Genomic DNA, 22,720 nt, shown 5'->3' on the forward strand with positions numbered 1-22,720 from the left:
GCATCTCTGATCAGTCTTCTCCTTGTTTGAGATGAAAGTTTAGAGGGACGGCCGGGTCTTGGTAGATTTGCAGTGGTATAATACTCCTTCTATTTCAATATGATCGCTTGCACAGTGCTCCTTGGGATGTTTAAAGTTTTCGAAATAATTTTGTATCCAAATCCGGCTTTAAACTTCTCCACAACAGTATCACGGACCTGCCTGTTGTGTTCCTTGGTGCTCTCTGTGCTTCAAACAGAACCCTGAGACTTTCACAGAGCAGGTGCATTTATACAGAGACTTGATTACACAGGTGGATTATATTTATCATTAGGCATTTAGGACAACATTGGATCATTCCGAGATCCACAATGAACTTCTGGAGTGAGCTTGCTGCACTGAAAGTAAAGGGGCCGAATAATATTGCATGCCCCACTTTTCAGTTTTTGAATTTCCACAAAAAATTAAAATAACCAATAAATTTCGTTCAACTTCACAATTGTGTTCCCCTTGTTCTTGATTCTTCACCAAAAAATTACATTTGGTATTTTTATGTTTGAAGCACGATATGTGGGAAAAGGTTGAAAAGTTCCAGGGGGCTGAATACATTCGCAAGGCACTGTATGTTTTTTTTTTGCTGTGATCTTTTGTTGTTGTTCCAGTACACACAAAGAAAATAAACATGTGTATAACAAAACATTTGTAACTGCAATAAGTTTCTGGGAGAAATACCTCATTTTCTGGAACAATTTCAAGGGTGCCAACACTTTCGGCATGACTGTTGTGAGATAGCGCTTACTGCATGTGTTGAGGGACACTCGCTTAGCAACGGGACATTTTTCCTCACAAAAACAGTCCATGCAGGTTTATTATGCAGTCACAAACCGGGTTATGCACAGTTCATTATAAACTTCATAGAATACAATAGGCACCAACCGGTGACATTAAGTTGCAGCTTTAACTTAGGTATTTCATATATGGCTTTAACTCACAGTTCAGACACTACACCCGCCAGCCCTCCTTGACTAGTTCCCGGGGGTGTCCGTAAGCCGTATCAATGTCTCTAGTCATATAGCACACACGACATTAGTTCGCAGTGTCTAAACATGCTGGTCCTCATTTCGTCCAGTTACCATGGGAGACCACACAGTTCATTACTTACCCCCTGTCAGTGCACACAGTTCCCCATACTCTGGATTACCTTCCAGGAGCTCCTTCTCAACACGCTGACGCCTGTCAGTCCTCTTTCCTCCAGGGAAACTGCCGAACCGGGATCATCAACATATCAGTTAGTCCAGATACCCAGACGGGCTGTAGCTCCCCCAATGCAGTGCCATCACAGACTCTGCATACACTCCTTCCCATGTGGTCTTCAGGAAGTCCTACTCCCAGGATCTTCCAACACAGGTTGTGCTATTCAGGAAGTCCTAGTCCCAGAACTTCCAACACAGGACGCTGCGTGTGCTGTTCAGGACGTTCGTCCCCACCTGGGACCGTCCAACACACAAGTCTCTCAGTGCGCTTATCAGGGATCCGATCCTACTCCCAGGATCTCCCAACACACCAGTCTTCGAGATCCACGGCCTCTCAGTGCGCTGTTCAGGGATCTGGCCCACACACAGGAGTTCCCAACACACAAGCTGTCCAGGATCTACAAACTCTCCATTACAGAGAGCACAACAGACTCCATAGCAGAGACTACCCACCATGTGACCACACCATGGTCACATTATGTAGTTGTAACCACTCCCATAGATGGGAGGTGTGTGTGGCTAGTTCGACCCACCCAGCTCTCAAACTAGCCCAGTAAGCCTCCCTTCACAACTATACAAACACTTGCGGGACTACAGGTCCCAGAACAACATTACTTCAGGCTTACAGCGCAGACCTCCCTCTGCGACACATACCGGCCATTTACAATCCTGCCAGGCACTATCTCATTATCACCATTATAACCACAGATACGCCGCCATGCATATCCTGAGGAGCACACACAGCGCCCCCTACCTGTAACAGGGGTCACTGCATCACACTGTGCATGTATATATGTATAAATATATAATAAATATTTATATAACATATATATTATTTTATGTTAACATGGCTGCCTATGGCTAACGTGTGTCCCTGTATAGAGCATATTGGAGCCTTCATTAGAAGGTGTACATTAGAAAAGCTTATCAACACATAATTCCACAATCAAGCCCAAAGGCAATTTAAACATGACTTTAGGTCTGCCTTTCAGACCTCAAGGCATGGCTGGTATCTCGTCTGTGCCCATTCTTCTCAGATGCATTTATCTCTCTCTACTAGCATGATCTTCCAGCATTAGTAGGTGCACCAATGACTTGAAGTTGAGGTAGAGAACATCTACAATAGGGGTTATTGAAGGGGAAACCTTCCAAAACAGCAAGCAGGAAGACTGCAAATTGTCTAGTTGACCACTGAAACCTTTATAAAGCTGGGAAGCAAGACAGCAGCCACAAAAATAACTTGTTTTGCTGACTTTCTTATTATATACTTTGCTGCTATGTCTCTGAAATTAAAATAGTGGAGCTACACTTTTCATTGAATGATTACTCACATAATATGAATGGAGCCTCCTGTATATACAACATGCAGACCAAAAGTTAATCAGACAAACATAGCAGCCAATCAGATTACAGCTGATATTTTCTGAAATGCAACATAGAAACAAAAATTGTAATCTGATTGGTTGGAATAAGCACTTGAATGAGCATATCTTTTATACAATGTCCATTACTACTTCTGGATGTGCCATATAAAGGTGGATCTTTATTCAGCAGTCCTGAATGTAGTTGTACATGACATATTCAGAAGAGACTTCACACGATAAAGAAAGCGATACCTGCTCTAGCTTCGAGCAGTTACTCTCCAGGCCAGCCGCGCAGCTGTCATATTGGGCTTTCTTTTCATCATGCTCCTGGGTCAGCTCCTAATGTGAAAAGGGCAAAGATTCATGTCAGCACGTACTACGAGACATCAAGCACATGGCACAGAGAAATGTACGTTCCCGTCAGTCAGCAGCTTCAGTCTGTCATCCTGGCACATAGAGTGAGGCTTACTTAATCTCAGCAGATGTGTTTCATTCCACTTTCACACATCGCAGGGGAGTATGTGTTCTGTCTGATACTTCAGACAGACACATGTCGGCTAAACCAAGATGTTCTGAAGTAACCACTATGATGACCCGTTTCAAGGCACCAAAATGTTCCCCCCCCCCCCCCCCCAAGTCTATTGTATGGAAGTGATCATAATGAAGTTCAATTATGGTAGCTGGACAGCGTCTACAGCAGATATCTTTAGAGACATTTTTAAAATAAAAATCCACAAATGAATGAAATGCACAGCTGTCACTAACATTAACACTATGGGCAGCAACATGGGAGGTCTTGTGTTACCATTAAGGACAGTAGATTAAGCAGCTATATGAGAAAATAACACCGTGTTCAGACAAGTGACTTGGCATCTCATTTAGACTACAATACAACAGGTATCATTTCAGTACGACAGATGAATCCTTCTTTCTCCACCAAGTACAACAAAACTGAACTCCAACATGACAGATACTGATTTGGCTTTTATCCTAAGTTATATGGCAATGCTCGCTAAAGGGTCGATATTGACTTGTAGGATTGCTACCCCTAATAAGTGGCACTAGCGTTCAAGTCATCTTACTCTATGAAGAGACAAATTGCATATTTTATTTCCCAGAGGAGCATGCATGGCATTTAAGTCTCCTCATACTGGCGTGCCAGACCTGGCATGTCACTCTCCACAAGGAGAAACTTTATCCCTTAGAAACCTTACCCCATAGCCAAATCAGATCTGACACCTTGTACTGATGAGTAGCAATACCCCGAAACACAGTGTCTGCAAATTGAGATTCGGATTTGGCTTTTATCCCAAGTCATACTGCAAGGCTCATTAAATGGTCAATAATTACTTGTAGGATTGCTACTTCCAATGGGTGGCACTAGAGTTCAAGGCCTCTCTGAAGAGACAACTTGCATCTCCAACGTGACACAAATTCAGGTGCGTGACATCACCCTACACTACTGTATAAGTATATATTCAGTACCTGATGTTTATAAACTAGTCAAAGCACAAAAATACATAGGCACATTTTGTAAGAAAAAAAAAACAACAACTCCCTTCCCCCCACATCTGTAATATATATTTCGATTTTTACAAACCTGGAATTTCTGGCGCAAAGGCCTTAGCTCTTTTATAACAGGAGCCAATGCTGATTTTTTTGCTTCTATCATGGAGTTTAACTTCTTTACCTAAAGAAACATACAAAAATAGCGTGAATTATAAAAATCATTGTGAGCATAGGTGAGCGAGCGCCTGTGTCAACTACTATTATCTATAGGCAACTACAACATGTAGCTTTAAATGTTGTTTTAATATGTTATTTGAGTATTTCACTGAGTTATTATGGAGAATATATATTTGTCCATACTGTCAAACATGAAGTCTTGTGAGTAGTGTTGAGCGATACCGTCCGATACTTGAAAGTATCGGTATCGGAAAGTATCGGCCGATACCGGCAAAGTATCGGATCCAATCCGATACCGATACCCGATACCAATACAAGTCAATGGGACTCATGTATCGGACGGTATTCCTGATGGTTCCCAGGGTCTGAAGGAGAGGAAACTCTCCTTCAGGCCCTGGGAACCATATTAATGTGTAAAAGAAAGAATTAAAATAAAAAATATCGCTATACTCACCTCTCCGACGCAGCCTGGACCTCAGCGAGGGAACCGGCAGCGTTGTTTGTTTAAAATTCGCGCTTTTACTTGGTTACGTGAAGTCCCGGCTTGTGATTGGTCAGGGCGGCCATGTTGCCGGGACGCGGACCAATCACAGCAAGCCGTGACGAAATTACGTCACGGCTTGCTGTGATTGGTCCGCGTCCCGGCAACATGGCCGCCATTAACCAATCACAAGCCGTGACGTCACGGGAGGCTGGACACGCGCGCTTTTTAAAATGGGCGCGTGTCCAGCCTCCCGTGACGTCCCGGCTTGTGATTGGTTGCGCCGCGGTCAACCAATCACAAGCCGGGAGGCTGGACACGCGCGCATTTTAAAATTTTTAAAATTTTAAAATGGGCGCGTGTCCAGCCTCCCGGCTTGTGATTGGTTGATCGCGGCGCAACCAATCACAAGCCGGGACGTCACGGGAGGCTGGACACGCGCCCATTTTAAAATGCGCGCGTGTCCAGCCTCCCGTGACGTCACGGCTTGTGATTGGTTGCGTCTCCCATGTGACTGCGACGCAACCAATCACAAAGCCGGGACGTAATTTTAAAATCCTTAAGGACCTGAAATTACGTCACGGCTTGCTGTGATTGGTTGCGTCGCCCATGTGACTGCGACGCAACCAATCACAACGCCGGAACGTAATTTTAAAATCCTGAAGGACCTGAAATTACGTCACGGCTTGCTGTGATTGGTTGCGTCCCGGTCACATGGGCGGCACGCAACCAATCACAAGCCGGGACTCACGTAAAGGAAAGAAAAGCGCGAATTTTAAACAAAGAACGCTGCCGCTTCCCTCGGTAAGGTGCAGGCTGCGTCGGAGAGGTGAGTATAGCAATATTTTTTATTTTAATTCTCTCTTTTACACATTTTTACATTAATGTTGTTTCGATACCGATACCCGATATCACAAAAATATCGGATCTCGGTATCGGAATTCCGATACAGCAAGTATCGGCCGATACCCGATACTTGCAGTATCGGAATGCTCAACACTACTTGTGAGGCATTTTTACTCCATTATCTAAAATAGTGCATTGATCAATACTAATTTCAATTATACAAATATGTATACAATTAATGTATTCATTCATAATGTTTCCTGTACACCATCTCTTTACAATTAGTAATTTATACACCTGTATTGACATTACACTACTAAAATCAAAATGATTGTCTAGCAGACTCTTTTTCTAATGTTATATAACTCTGGTAATGCTGCAATAATGTATGTTGCTTAGAAAATTACTTACCATGTTGGACATATCATCTAGGGTTCGCCCTTTCATTTCATCTACTTCGCTCTTCAAGGCAGACACTCTCTCCAATTCTTCCTGGGTGTCACTGTACCCTGATATTCCCCTTTTCTGTTCTATGGTTTGCTTTAAGAGAAATAAAGACAAAAGATGAATTGCACTTTACAAGCAATTATATTATAGCAAATACCAAATGTGCTAGCAGCTTCCAACAGCTCTATTTATGGTGAGCTGTGGGAAACAGATGAATGACGTCAACATCTTTAAGTGAGAAGTCATCATGTGTGAATGAATACACGTAAGAACCCATTTCCTATGAAAGTAAGGGGAAAAACTAACCAGTGGCATTGAGGGTAAAAAGGTAAATGACTGAGGAAGAATGGAGCCAAAGTGGCTGACATACTGATAGGAAATTAAGAATGTGAGACCCAGTGGGGACAGTGATGATGTATGTAAAGTGCTTATAAAGTGAATTATTTGGGCTATAAGCAAGTAAAATAAATAAGCTCTATATTGCTGCCCCAGTTGTGTGGGTATAGAGTACTGTGTAGGACAATTTAGAAGCATGTGGTCTCCAAACAGTAGGGTCATTCCATAGAAGCTTACATTACAACACAATATAGTTACGTTACAAAGATGATGGTAACTTGCCTTACATTAAGGTTAATCCAATGGATGGTAACATATTGTAACGTAAGTTACCATCAGCTTAGTAACGTAAGTTACTATACTGTGCGGTAACGTAAGTTATCTATATTTCTTGAAATAAAAACTGTTGCTTTTAACTTGAGAGGTTAAAATATATTTTTTTAAATGCTGAGACTATGGTGTTTTAATACAATAAAAATAGTGCTTCTCCCGTTTACCAGAACAGAAAATTTGGCAGACTCATGAAGGACAATTGCCTTTCCTTTTTTTGTAACGTAAGTTACCAAGTAATAACACTGTATTTTGTATTTCATTTTATTACTGAAAAATCAAACTGTGTTGAAATCTATTGAGAATAATTTAATGTACAATATACATTCACTCTTTTTTGTGCCTGCCTTCAAAGAACAGTCTGTAGCCAGTTTTTGGCTTGGGACTGTAACGTAAGTTACCATGGAATGACCCAGTAGTATGTTAATTGTAAGCTCGATCAAACCGAGAGAAAGTGTAGATTCATTAAGACAGGCATAGCGCAGGATCGCACCACATCAGTTTTGTTTCAAACTATTGTGCAAAACGCCAAAAGTAGTGAGATTTTTTTACCAACTCCACTTAGTGAAAAAAAATTGTGACTTTTAAAGGCTTTTATGCCACGTTTGTGGTGTAAATGCTTTGATGAATGGGCCCCAAAGTGTTTTGGAAATAAGTTAAACATCTAAGATCTAACACACAGAGAAAGGTGTAGTGGCTGCACTGCGGAGACGGAGGAGGGCCCAGGTAAAGAATACAGGAATGTGTCAAGTCCAGGGCACAGAACATCTGTTTCGTCTGCCAGCTCCTCCACATGGTTCCCCTCTCACCATGCGCGGACGCCGGCTTACTCATTGTCACGGCCGCAGCAGAATTCCCGTGTGCCTCCGCCTTCTGCGTGCCACACCGTGCTACGGTGGCGCACTCCCCTGCTCTTAAAGGGGCAGTGTGTGCACATGGCAAAATGCCCCCAGTTGACAGCTGGGAGGCATTTTGTTAAAGTAATTACCTGCAAGGTGTCTCCCAGCCAATAGCTGAGAGGCATCTTGCATATAAGGCACCCAACCCAATTGGGAGGTGCCTGAGCAACCCCTATAGTTTAGTATTAGGTGTGTTGGTGTTTGCAACTGTATGTTGCCAGGTCCCCCGTCCCAGGTCTGTTAAAGATATTCCTGTATCCTATGTTCCCATAGTCTATTATAGTGATATACTTCCCTATTCTGCCCCTTTAGTCCTGAGTAAGTTACGTTTCCCTGTAGCTGCGTCTGCGGTATTGGTACCCCGTGGCCACATCGGTGGCACCTGAACAGTTTTCTGGAGACCTGTGTGTCTGTACCTGTCGCAATAGTCAAACCTGTCGGATATCTAGAAATTGAACAATCCGAACATGTCCCTAGTAGCTGTCCTGCCCTGTCTAGGATTCTCTATTCATATTAATGGCTTGGGGTCAGCTGCTACTGCCGGATGCCACCTTGGACTGGCACCTGGCAGCTGCACAAGCCTGACCTCACACCTGGAGGCTCCAGTGAACACCAAGGTGGCTGCTTAGTTACGCCCCCCCCCCAAGGGTAAGTCCAGTCCGTTGCACTGTGGGTCCATGAACCACGGGCACCATTTTTGAATGGGTGAAAAATGCAGCACAAAATGCTAAGAGAATTGATATGCTGCAGATTTGAATCGGCTTTAAAGCTGAAAAGCAAAAAAATTATTCATTTTGATGGTACTGTAAACACTGTTTTGGTGCAGAAAATTCAGCTTCAAATACTTAACGTGTGCATTTACCCTCAGATTGAAAACTATACTCAGTAGTAGGGAAATCGCTTGCAAGTCGGTTTTTCTCAGGAAATCTTGCAGTTTAGTTGAATATTGTACATACAATGTTCAATCATTAATCAATGTCAATAGAGAAAAATGGGAAGCGTCAGCTTGTTGTAAAGAAGTCTATCTAGACAGGTTAGGGAGAATTGTGACATGTTGATCTCAGTATTTAGGTATGGCCCACACTAGAAAAGCACAAAAAAGCGGATATGCCTACAAAACTGGAAACTGCACAATATATAACATGGAGTTGAGTTAATGACAAAATAGGCACATTTTAGATGGGTGATAGCAGTCAAAGAGGGCAGAATTGATTGAAGCCAAACCGAAAACAATAGCAGTCAGGAGATTTCTGGGCAAGCTTTGCTAATATCATGAAAAGTTGATGAACAACACATTATGCAAATTCAGTTGTACCAAAGCGTGCGTGGATATTTCACTTACACGCTCAATTACCACATGGTTACAATTTGGGGTAAACGCAAACAACAAGAACTATACAATGAATGCAAGTATCATATGTATACTACTAGCAAGCAGTAGTTTATGCCAGTCTTGATGAACCACGGCCTAAGTATGAAAAATAGTAGGAATGTTACACAAGAAATACTTAGAACAGTACCAAGCTACAACAATCAGTGATATTGACATCGTACATATGAACAAACAATTACATAAATCTGCTGCTGCTTAGAGAATAGTAAAGGAGGACAGAAAACAAAAAAAAAAAAACACAACAAAAAAGTACCAAATTCCAGTTTTTAAATACAAACAATCACACCAGCCCTTTCAAACTACACTTCCAGTTACCATATGTTGATAGAGGAAGAAAGTGATGAAAAGCATAAATACAGTTACATGGAATGATGCAGCAGCAGAGCAGATGAAGAATACTTAGTAAATCAGTGGGATATGTGCAGAGTAGATTTTCCCTTCTAGGTATGTGTGTATAGCTAGTTACACCTATGTTTATGGGAGGCTTGACAAGAGAGTTTAACGAAGCATGCTTAGCCAGTGTGTCATTGGCATTCACAAAGTCAAATCCAAACCGTTCCAACTTTTGGACAGTAGTTGGATCATAATCAGGGCCCCCAGAGACCCCTTTGAGTGGATATGGAAATTGATGCCAAATGTATTCCTCGAGGACACACAAGAGATGATCCACAAGCTTGCTAGCCTCAGCTGTAATTGTGCCCAGAAATTTAGGTATGTGTGTTGACATAATAGGCTAGCTTTACAGTAGACTCCAAGAACAGGTTACTGAGTGGAGATAGAAAAATATTTAGAATTGAGAGTCCTCAGTGGTTGATACCTTTTAATGGCTAACTGAAAAGATGGTAACAAATTGCAAGCTTTCGAGACTGTTTCGAGACATTTTGTATCAAAATGAGTGGAGATAGTAATTCATTGCCTTATGTACAGTAAAAGAAAAAAAAATTGAGACGGGGCGACCAGATGACCAAGATGAAAGATGCAAGCTGTTCTGCTCTAGTGGTAAGCGAAGCATTGCAGACTCATACCACACAGTAGCCTGCAGATGATTGGAAGGGCCTGGGGCACTTTCTTATTTCCTTACAAGCCCTTATTTAGCCTAAAATCATCTGGAGGGCATAGAAAGCCGGTGATATGTATGCTTAGAGCTGAGCCAACACTTCAGCTGTGCAGAGGACAATGTTGAGCACTGCTCTTGCCTGGAGCATTCATTCACAGATCTGAATTTTTTTGAGACCACAAATAGACATCTACTTCTACTGGACGTTACTTCTGTGTTTCTTTACTATTTAGTAGGTACAATTATGATAAAAGCTATTAATTTATTTGCATATACCGCAGTAAGAAGGCAATGAGGTCTCTTAAAGGTCTTTCGCGACTAACGCTACTTAAAATTTCTGATTAAAAAAATTAATACATTTTATTAGAGGGGTTGTTCGGAACTTATATATTGATTGCCTATCCTTAAGATAGTCCCAGGTATCCGATTTAAAAAGGGAATGTATTGTAGGTATGGATCAGGGAGGATTTTATTACTAGATCTTATCTTTTAGACATGAACACTATTTAATATTTGGTCCTTCCCAGTAGTTACAGAACGTACAAAACAGCTTTTCTTTTAAGAAGCCAACAAAATATCTTGGTAAATACATGGTAAAATTTCTGGGGATTTACATAAAAAACACCATATCTACAGTCCAAATCATAAAGTCTCCACTGTAATATAAAATTACAATATTTAGTGGTTGACAAGCAAGTCTTTATCCTGGACGCTGCATTTAATGGGCACAGGTCTGTAGCTCCGTACTTGACGTTATGTTTGGCATCTTGTCAACTCTAAAGTGATGCACTTTGTCTAAATCACTCCACAAGTTACGAAGTAATCAAGATTCATGTAAATTCTCTTCTACATATTCCAGTCTCTCTTGTACCATAGGGAGAAGCTGTGTTTAGTAGATATTTATCATACAAATAGCGCCGTAATGAAACCTTAGAATCTGTCTACAATATTACACTGCACAATTTAATCATTTACTTTTGCAATTCACACCTATCTTCACTGTGATGGCTAATGAGCACAGCTTTATTTGCACAAGATATCATTTCACATATTTCCTTTCAGACCTCAGAATAATGCGTATATCATTGTGTTAGTCTGTCCAAAGAGAGCTAAGCCTATTCATTTCTGATCTAACATATGCGGCTATTAATTGGTCATCACGCATCTCATTTGCAGAAAGGTTATAGGTTGAAGGAAATATATTTGAAAATGATGTATAAAAAGAGTATTTGATCATATAAAGGGAACAACAACAAATGTTTTCTCAGTTATATGTACTACATATATATGTTCTCCTTATGAATTTTCAAATCTTGAGATGTATTTCACAATTAAAGGTGTGTTCCCATCTGAGACATTTGGAGCTGTAGTCAAATGTATTAAATCCCCACTGCACATTCCGTTTATTTGCAAAATGTGAAATTTTCTGCTGTTTGCTATAAACCAAGATTTTTTTTTTTACAGAACTAATATAACCAGTGTTTTTTTCAAAATTCAACACAAAATGCCACTTTAAAAGAATTATTCAACCATCTGAATAAAATGCCCCATTAGAGCCACAGTTGTAGACCAGGTGTTGTCTCAAGCACGTCTAATGCAAATAATCGAGGATTTCATAAGTGACATCAGGTGTTCTTTGGATGAAAAAAGGATATTTGTGAATATATTCCGCACTGCTAAATGAATAAAGACGTCAGTCCAGAGATGGATGGATGAAAGATATTTGTGGTTTATTCTATGTGTTTCAAAGTTTCAAACACTTCTTCTTCAGGAAGCAGCCACAGGTACATGGGTTTTGTAGAAGGCAGCTGCATCAAGCAAACCCAAGAATATTACAGAACTGGAGGCCGCTGCCCATGAGGAATGGGCTAATATTCCTCAGAAACGCTACCAGAAACTGGGGTCGGGCAATGTATCACATATGCAGCAGGTCATAGCTCTACTAGGTACTAAAGATGATTTTCATAAAGGGGTTGAGTTGTTCTGAGACTGTATTGGTCATTAAAAATTGTATTTTATTTTGGATATGGAGAAACCACTCATTATATTATATTGTTCTACTTTGGTTAATTGCAGTCAGCAAAAAGTTTGTCAATTTTGCTAATAAACCTAAACTGCAATGGGTATAATTGAAACAAACAAATCTCCAGCGTCAAAAGCAAAAGGAGCGTAGATATGTTAAAAATTAACTTTTAATAGCCCAAATATAAAAACATGGGTAACTGGACACCACAGACCATGATTAAGGCTCTCCACTGAAACGCGTCAGTTTATACTGCTATATATCTCTACTTGTGGTGTCCAGTTACCCATGTTTTTATATTTGGACTATTAAAAGTTAATTTTTAACATATCTACACTCCTTTTGCTTTTGACGCTGGAGATTTGTTTGCTTCTATTATACTAGTCTATCCACGTTCCTGACTTTAACGGCTCCGGGCGTCTATATCTTCCACAAGATGCTTGTATTTGGGTGAGCTGATTTTTTCTTATTAGATTTTTAAATTGCAATGGGGGTTCAATAATTTTGATTGCAACGGAATTATGGGCAGGCAAAGAAATCATGGGCCCCTTATAGCAAAAATCCTAACTGGTCCCCCTTTCTCTCTCACTCAAAGAAAAAATACATTCTGCAGAGTAGGCGCAGTCACAGCAGGGCATAACTCCCAACATTTAAGGACAAGGAAAGAGACGTAGTGCAATGTGAAACACTAATTGTACCGCTGCTGATGCTCCTTATGGTTCTCACTCACCACAATTCCCTTTTCATGACCCCAATAGCGTATAATGCTCCCAAAAATGCCACCCAACACACACTATGATACCCCTACAATGATTTCTCCCATACACATTACCCCACAGTACCCCCTACATGCATGCCACCAAAACTGTATAATGCCCCCCTCCACAGAATAATACCTCCCACACAGCACCATGGCCCTCACAGTATGATGGCCACCACAGTCACCTACACAAAGTATCAAGGCATCATATAGTATCTGTTATGCATGCAGGTGGCGCGCGTGGATCATAGACCCACTGTGCTACAGGGAAGGGCATACCTAGGAGGGGAGTAGCTAAGTGGCTACCAGGTGTTCACTGGAGCTCCTGATGGTGGAGTAAGGCTTGGCTGCAGGTAGCCACCAGGTACTACTTCTAGGCAGTCCCTGGTACCTTCCTATTGGGGAGGGTGACTTTTAAACACGATGCCTCCCAGCTGTTGGCTGGGAGCAATCTTGCAGGTGTACACTTACACTAAACGTCTGAGGGCATTTTACTATATATGCGCTGCCACACACAGGACCATGGTCCTCACAGTCCCCCACACCGTATTACAGCCATACACACCGTTTGATACCCCAACAATTTCCCCTAAAAGTACTGTCAACATAAAAATGCCCTATTTTATTAATCCAATGCTCCTCTCTGTGCGGACTGAGACTCTGCGCAACAGTCATGATCTAGTGACATCATCTCACCCGCTGTGTCGAGTCTTCGACACACAGTCTGAATGGTGAAACAGGAAGCTGACAGCTCTGTGTTACACCATTTTATTCAACTCTATCGGCGTCCTGAGGATGCAATCACAATTGAAACTGAGATACCAGGTGGGAGGACGGGACATCTCCCCCCGACTCGTGGGCCGCATAGCGGTGCATAGTCACTTCTATTAATGGCACGCCACTGAACTGTATGAGATATGGATAGGATCGGCTCCCAGAGAATTGATTAAAGAGACCAGTGCATGTATGTTTTCCTCTTTATTCCCAACAGTGCAGTCATGGGCTCCAATGGTGAAATCCACATCTATCATGTTCATGCATCATAAATATTCTCAATGGCAGAAAATTCTGCACCATCCACAACGTGTGCACATAGCCTAAGGATATGTGCACATCTGTGTTTTTCATTTCCATGGTTCTTCTCTGTCATATGAACAGCAAAATGATGGCTGTGCTGGATCAGAAACAAGATGGACACCAACATTGTCTGATAAACCACAATGACTATGATGTGGTCCATAGGGTTTTCATCATTGTGTCCGTTATTAAAACAGCGCAGCATGTAGTGGTGCCATTTTGTCCATCATGTTTTACAAATATTTTAACTGAGGCTCCAATATAGAAGTGAACACAGCCAAATTTTGTTCTATAATATAAAGCAGTTTTTTAGAAATACAAGACAAACATACTTTCTTTATCTTGCGTTAGCCATGCTTTATACTACCACAATCATATTAACTTACTACAAATGCCGTAAATTAGGTTTAAAGAAAGCCAAGTCTCTGAAATAATGCATGTACTGTAGGGAATCTCCAGCTTACCAGTTGCTGCTGCATACTGTCATGCCGTTGTCTTAGGATCTGCTCTGTTCTTTGTAGGACACCATATTCTGCAGTAAGTTCTGCTAATTCTTGCCTCTTTTTCTTGAAGACCAAACTTTTCCCACGAAGTTTGCTGACATAACGTTTAAACTACAAAAGAAACAAATATCTGAAGTTACAGAGGATCTGTCTCCTTCCTGTTATTTTTGTGCACATTACCTTTGTAAAACAAGAAACTCTTTAAATTACAGTATTACAACACACGAAACCATAAACATTGAAATAAATGTATAGAAGAGTGTGTGAATAAGACCAACAAAATCATTAAAAATTTCAACTCGTTTATTTCTCTCTCTGCATTGACTAGCAGAGTATCAAAGAAGAGGCTGGCTAATTACTGTTGCAAAAGTGGACATTTTACCAAGTTCTAGATCGTGGCACTAACTGCATTAACGTGTAGGCAAGGATATTATTTACTCTTTTCACTGCTGGAAATGTCGGTGCTTCCAGTAGCTTGAACCTTGCTAATTCTGTAGCTTTAGGCTTTGTACACACAACGTCTATTTTAGAGGCGTGCGCTCGCTAAGCCGAAAAGTGAGAAGTAGACGCTAAGAAGAATGAACATATCCATTTGGATGTAAAAATGACTTGCTGTGCATATGTTCAGTCTCTGAAGCTTCTTTTCGCCGCTTCACATTTCCAAAAGTGCAAATCGGGAAAAAACAGTGCCCTAACATTCTTCAGGCGGCTTGCATTTGGAAGATGCTCACTAGTTCGTACAGTAAAAGTAAATAAATAGTAATAATAATAAAGAAAAAAATCTTGCAAAAGAACTGAAAATACACTGTAAATGGCGCATGTGCACAAACCCTTGTGGGATCTTGCTGGTGGTTTTATTATTATTATATTTTTTTCAAGCATCATTTTAGAAAAAAATATAACAAGTATTCAGTAGGGATGAATAAATTGATTTGATGCTAATCGAGGTTGTGTCAAATTTTTAGGAATTTGCTGAACCCACTGAATATGAACAGTGAGCAAATCAGCGAATCGCTTAAAATGGCTAAAGCCGTTTTACACATTTCAGATGATTGTATCTGGCAGAGAAGGCTCACATGATCTTGGAAGGAGCCTTTCCAATAATGCCTTGAAGCTACTGGTACAGAACAGCCAATCAGGACGGCCTATCACATTTGGTATTAAAGCAAAAGTTGGGAATACAGCAGCTACTTTGTGGAGAATCTGGATGGGGAAAACCATTAAACACTGAATAAACATTATTGATAATGTGTGAAAGAACAGTAGTGAAACACAGTTACGATCTGTTTGCCCATAGCCATATACAGTTGTGCTCAAAAGTTTACATACCCTGGCAGAATTTTTGCTTTCTTGGCCTTTTGTCTGAGAATATGAATGATAACACCAAAATGTTTTGTCCACTCATGGTTAGAGGTTGGGTGAAGCCATTTATTGTCAAACTACTGTGTTTTCTCTTTTTAAATCATAATGACAACCCAAAACATACAAATGACCCTGATCAAAAGTTCACAAACCCCATTTCTTAATACCGTGTATTGCCCCCCTCTAACATCAATGACAGCTTGAAGTCTTTCGTGGTAGTTGTGGATGAGGTTCTTTATTTTCTCAGATGGTAAAGCTGCCCACTCTTCTCCAGTTCCTGTAAATTCCTGGGTTGTCTAGCATGAATTGCATGCTTGAGTTTTCCACAGAGTGGCTCAATGATATTGAGGTCATGAGACTGAGATGGCCACTCCAGAACCTTCACTTTGTTTTGCTGTAGCCAATGACAGGTTTACTTGGCCTTGTGTTTTGGATTGTTGTCATGTTGGAACATCCAAGTACGTCCCATGTGCAGCTTCCGAGCTGATGAGTGCAAATTTGCCTCCAGTATTTGCTGATAACATGCTGTACTCGTCTTTTCTTCAACTTTGACAAAGTTTTCTGTGCCTTTGTAGCTCACACATCCCCAAAACATCAGCAATCCACCTCTGTGCTTTACAGTAGGAATGGTGTTCCTTAAATCATAGGCCTTGTTGACCTCTCTCCAAATGTAACGTTTATGGTTGTGGCCGAAAAGTGTAATTTTGGTCTCATCACTTCAAATGACCTTGTTCCAGAAGTTTTGAGGATTATTTCTGTGCTGTTTTGCGTATTGTAGGCAAGATACTATGTGGCATTTGCACAGTAATGGCTTTCTTCTGGCGGCTCGACCATGCTGCCCATTTTACTTCAAGTGCCTCCTTATTGTGCATCTTGAAACAGCCACACCGCTAGTTATCAAAGAGTCCTGTATTTCAGCTGATGTTATTTGTGGGTTTTTCTTTGCATCCCAAACAATTTCCCTGGCAGTTGTGGACGACACTTTTGTTGGTCTACCTGACCGTGGTTTTCTTTTTACAGAGCCCCTGAGTTTCTATTTGTTAATCACAGTTTGTACGTTGCTGACTGGCATTATCAATTCCTTGGATATCTTTTTTTATCCCTTTCCTGTTTTTACAGTTCAACAACTTTTTCCCGTAGATCCGTTGACAATTCTTATGCTTTCCCCATGACCCACAATCCAGAAAAGATGCAAGAGTCTGTCTGGATCTCAGAAACGCATTCAGCTTTTATGCACACACACTGATTACAAGCAAACAGGTCACAGGTGAGGATGTTACCTTTAGTAGCCATTCAAACCCATTTGTGTCAACTTCTGTGCATGTTATCAGGCCAAAATCACCAGGGTATGTGAACTTTTGATCAGGGTCATTTGGATGTTTTGGGTTGTCATTATGATTTAAACAGAGAAAACACAGTAGTTTGACAATAAATGGCTTCACCCAACCACTAACCATGAGTGGAGGAAAAGCTTTGGTGTTATCATTCATATTTTCTGAAAAAAGGCCAAGAAAGCAAAAATTCTGCTGGGGTATGTAAACGTTTGAGCACAACTCTATGTCGAGATAATTTTGACGTTACTAAGGCTGTGTTTGTGTTAAAGAAGTTAAAATGTGTTGGATACAGATCTAGGAGATCTTAGGAGTGTGATGCACATCTTTTCAGGGCAACTTGAGTACTTAAGAATTTACACTAATCATATTTTGGGAAAAAATACAGCTAACCAGGAAATTTGAATTTTGAGATGTGTTCTTCTTTAGCATTCAGTCTATACAAATTTTTATTATGGGTGAAATCCTGAAGAAATAGTAATTCAAGTTTAGTCACCATAAATAAAATATACATGTGTGTATGATTTTGGGGTAAACAGATTTCTACCCGTTATATATATGTGAAGTCTAGAGTCTCTTGCATTTACTGGAGTTTGTATTGCATTACATTGTAATATTAATGTAAATTTGCTTCCATAACTATATGAAGAGAAATAAAAAAAATTGGTGGCTAACTGAATGCAGAACAGAATTTCCAGTTCCATAGTGCTGTGTGGCAAGGGAATAGTTAGAGGCTGGTCAAGGAGCACTGTCCAGACAGTTACAATAGAGGTAGGTCAAGAGCACAATGCCAGCCGCATAAAATGGTCTCATTCACAGGTAACAAACAAGATGAAAAAAAAAGAATCCTAAAATGGTGCAAGAAATACAGAGATGTATTATGATCTGATCCATAATCTCAGAATAAATTCATTCCAACTTCAAGGGCTGGCACAATTATAACGGATAAATCTTATTAACAGAAAACCTCTTCTCCTGCTGTTGAATTTGAGCAGGACAGAATGTACATTTAGTGTTAGTTCCTTGTTCATAATACGTTGTTATAAATGATATCAGGCAATATAAATAGACAGAAGGACAGTCCCCATTAAAAATAGTCATCTACTGATGAAATGAATAAACGTTCTGCATGAAGTAACTGTATGTACGATTATGCTCCATGAAAATGACATGGTTCCACTCAAAAGTTTTTCATTATCTGTAATGGGGTATCAGGCAAAATGAATAAATATAGTGAATTTTGTACAGTAGAACTCAGATTATAAAGTAAAGGGACTCTCCTGTGTGACATAAAAATGTAACTGTATCTGTCAATTTTTAGTAAAGTCATATACTGTATTACTCTTCAACTTATTTATTTTGCTGCTGATCCTCTGATTACTAGGCCCAATTTTATTTTTACCCCTGCATGGACACAATGCTTCTTAGACGACTCTGCTCTCAGACTAGCTGTTCACTGTTCACAAGAGAAGCATTCAAGGGTGATGAAAATGAGCAATCAGTGGCAAACGAAAATAAGGGCACAGCGTAACTTTACTAAGAATTGCCCAGATATTCTAACATATTTATGTCAAACGAAGACATGCTTTACATACATAAAAATAAAAGAACTTCCTGAACTTGTCAGAACACGTGCACAATGGAATAAAAGTAAAGCATTCAGCTACTACTTTATTGGTAGAATGACTGTGACGCAACAAGGCTGTTGCGTCACAACTTTTAGACAACTTGATCAGATTTGATAAATAACATGTTAAACTAGTAATTTGTAAAAATTGTAAAATGTTATATCACAGTCCTGACAAATCACTGCCAAAAGTACCAATACCTGGTTTGGAATCAACAGTATCACTGTGCTTGATTGGCCAGCAAAACTCGCCTGAACTTAACCCCATAGATTGTCTATGGGGTATTGTCAAGAGGAAGATGACACCAGACCCAACAATGCAGAGGAGCTGAAGGCTGCTATCAAAGCAACTTGGGCTTCCATAACACCTCAGCAGTGCCAAAGGCTGATTGCTACCATGCCACACCGCATTGATGCAGTAATTAAAGGGCCACTGTCACCCCCCTCCAGCCGTTATAAACTAAAAGAGCCACCTTGTGCAGCAGTAATGCTCCCAAAATAAAGCGTTTTGAAACTTATCCAAAATACCTGTCTTTAGCCAGGGAGGCGGGTCCTCACTCCCCAGCTAGAACCGCTACTCTGCCGTCACTCAAATCTTCAGGGGCTTTCGGCGCCACCCCCTCCGTGCTTTTTTCGCTTCAAAACCGGCGCCTGCGCTGTGTTTAAGCTCTGGCCGTCTAACGTCCCAGCCAGGCTTGCAGACTGCGCCTGTGCGGGCAGTGCGGCCACCCTGCTACTGAATCCCCGTCCCGCAGTGTGTTATGCATTATGCACAGTGCGGGGCTGGGATTCCTAGGCACGGCACGGGCGCAGTCCGGAACCCGGCATCTGAGCTGACGGCCAATGCTCAATGCGCCTGCCCAAGGCAGGAGAGCACAGCGCAGGCGCCGGATTTCAGAGGTAAACATCGCTGAGGGGGCGGCGACCAGCACCCCAGAAGAGATGACTGACGGCAATTGGGTGCTTCAAAGAGGGGGGTTCAGACCTGCCTCCCTGGATAAAGACAGGTATTTTGGATAAGTTTCAAAATGCTTTATTTTGGGAATACTTGAACCTAAAACTAAAAGAGCCACCTTGTTAGAATGCAGCATTACTGCTGCACAAGGTGGCTCTTTTAGTTTATAACGGCTGGAGGGGGGTGACAGTGGTCCTTTAATGCAAAAGGAACCCCTACCAACTACGTGTTTCCCTTCAGTCTATCTTGTCCCCATTGCTTGTTGTCAAGAGGTGTCTACCTTTTGTTTATAGCGAGCATCTAGTTCAGGGTAGGAAAGGCATTTCAAAATGGCAGAGCATGGTAGGAAGTGAGAAAAGGGAAGTTCTAACATCTATAGTACTGGCAGAATGCAGATAAAGAGGAACCGCCCACTAAATAAGAGTGGACTGCAAGTTGCAGAGGAAGAGAATTGTTCCTGGACATAATAGACTGCTATGTGGACCAAAAGCAGTTCTAACTTACCGTGGGGGCCAAGGGCAGCATGTACATGGTTTACACATTTGTGAAAAAGGTCATCTACTAGAAGTCTTGTTTAAATTCACAGATAGAGCCTCATAGGCTGAGGTGAGCAGTGAAGTCCAGAGTACAGAAACTGAAGGCTCAAGTATCATAAGATGTTAGGTGGATTCTGCAACAATAAGGCTACTTTCACACTAGCGTCGTGTGACGTACATCGCAATGCGTCGTTTTGGAGAAAAACCGCATCCTGCAAAGTTGCACGCAAAATGCGTTTTTCTCCATAGACTTGCATTAGCGACGCATTGCGACGGATTGCCACACGTCGCGCGACGGATGCGTCGTGTTTTGGCGGACCGTTGGCACAAAAAACGTTCCATGTAACTTTTTTTGTGCGTCGCGGCTGCCATTTTCAACCGCGCATGCGCGGCCGAAACTCCACCCCCTCCTCCCCGGACTGCAGAATGGGCAGCGGATGCGTTGTAAGACTGCATCCGCTGCCCACTACTTGCTGTAATTCACAGCGTCCGTCGGTACGTCGGACTGACGCATTGCGACGGGCCCGTACCGACGGATAAGTATGAAAGTAGCCTAAGGCTAATTTGTCAGTAGAGAAGTTTTTTTTTTTTTTTTTTAATTCGTTTATTAACCACAAAGTAAAAGTATACAACATACACATTTGTGTTCATTAGTAATACATTCAATATGAAACATGTACATTGTATGCATAACTGAGTATCACAACTGTGCTTAGCATATCATTTACTCCATTCGAACCAAACAAACAAAATATGGAGTCATGAGAGTTTACAGTCGTTGAACCACAACTACAACTATATCCTATTAACTACCTTTCTGCCGCTTAATAATAAACTCGCATCTATCTCTCCGTAACATCTATGGGAATTTGATACCTTGCCTTAGAGTAATTAACTATGAATTTAAATTTATAAAGTAAGGTGAGAGGAGTTCCATCCGCTCCAAATTTTCTCAAATTTACCTGGACATCCTCTATTTTGATATAGCGTGCGTTCATATGGAATGACCGAATTTACCAACTCAACCCAGGCTCTCAGGGTCAGTAGAGAAGTTTGGGGTGTAAAGTACTAGAAAGTTCTTAAAGTGTGCGGCCACAGATCATTACATCTTAAAAGAAAGAAGGCAATCTTACGTTTTCTGTTTTATTGAATAGCAAAAGAAAGAGCATTGCAAACTGGTATGATTTGAGAAGGGCAAATTTTGTTAGCGGCCCATTGGCAGCATTTTTTACATCTGGGAACTACAGCAGGTTCTTTAAGGTAAGATCTATGTACAGTATATTGTAATAATCCAGTCCTGTCAGAAGGACAAATGCATGAATACATTTCCATGGACCTCAAAGGGAAATATACTACTTAATCTGTTGTTTCTTATTTGTAAGAATGGCGATTTGACAAAATTTTAGAATGAGAGGCTTCCATAGTGTGCCTGAAACCTCCAACTTAGGCTTCTTTCACACTTCAGTTGTTTGGCGTCAGTCTGCTCTGACATAGTGACGGATCGACGGTTCCGTCACAATTGTTGAGAAAACGGTTCTAACGGATCCGTTTTTTTGACGGATCAGTTACTTGGGGGTTGTCTGGGAAAAGTATCTACTTTTTGGAGCATGCGCAATTGGAAAAGCGGATTGGGGCGACAGATCCGTCGAAATGACGGTCGCGACGGATCCGTCGCCCATAGGCGGCCATTCTGTGGAATGGCGGACGCGACGGATCCGTCGCAAACCGCCATTTCGGCGCAGACAAAAGACGTTATAATGTCCGTCAATGTCTAGACAACGTCCGCCAAATTTTTTTGGAACGGACGGACGACCGGACGACCATCCGCCACAATTCGTCGCTAATGCATGTCTATGGGAAAATAGCGGATCTGCCAAAAGAAAATGGCGGATCCGCTATTTGAGGAAAATGGCGGTTTCAGACTGACGCCAAAAGACTGAAGTGTGAAAGAGGCCTTAGGGTACACTTACAAAAATGTATTTTCAGTCTATGTACTGTCAGTGTAAAAATCAAACCTCACACCGACAGAACTCGGACCAATGTTATTCAATGGTACTTATGACACTCAACTATTCAAGTCTATGAGTACACAAAAAAGAAAATCAGATCCTAGACACATCAAATTGTGTAGCATTTGTTTTTTAAAGATACACTGATTAGCAAAAAGGGAACAATGTGAGTCGACCAGTATGCACCAAATTTGGGAATGTGTAGAAGAGACCTGGGATCAGATTTCGAGATTTCGGTTGAGATATGATCAAGAGCATGCCCAAAACGATTCAGGAAGTGTTGATTTACAAAATAATAACAAAGTAATACAAATTTAAGCTTTGATTCTTAGGAACAAAACAGTAACAATGCAGTGACATGAGAAGGATCTGCATAAGTAATCATATGCTAGTCAAATAGCAAGTCAAATTTATGTATAGAAAGCCAAGATGATAGTAGCCTCAGGTGAGATATGGAGTCTGAAAG

At 41.1% G+C, this 22,720-nt stretch overlaps 1 protein-coding gene across 3 annotated transcripts in view; it reads right to left on the minus strand.

The window, feature by feature from the left end:
• The window catches only part of IFT81 (intraflagellar transport 81), a 230,547-nt gene that overhangs the window by 50,660 nt on the left and 157,167 nt on the right, over positions 1-22,720 (minus strand). For all 3 annotated transcript variants that reach the window (XM_077292909.1, XM_077292904.1, XM_077292913.1), the window contains exons 12-15: positions 14,396-14,545; positions 6,021-6,149; positions 4,197-4,286; positions 2,849-2,935 (exon numbers count right to left, since the gene is read on the minus strand). In XM_077292909.1, the coding sequence (XP_077149024.1) occupies positions 2,849-2,935; positions 4,197-4,286; positions 6,021-6,149; positions 14,396-14,545 (456 nt within the window). The remainder of the gene's footprint in view (positions 1-2,848; positions 2,936-4,196; positions 4,287-6,020; positions 6,150-14,395; positions 14,546-22,720) is intronic.

Source organism: Ranitomeya variabilis, chromosome 1, assembly GCF_051348905.1.
Source record: "Ranitomeya variabilis isolate aRanVar5 chromosome 1, aRanVar5.hap1, whole genome shotgun sequence".
NCBI lineage: Eukaryota > Metazoa > Chordata > Amphibia > Anura > Dendrobatidae > Ranitomeya > Ranitomeya variabilis.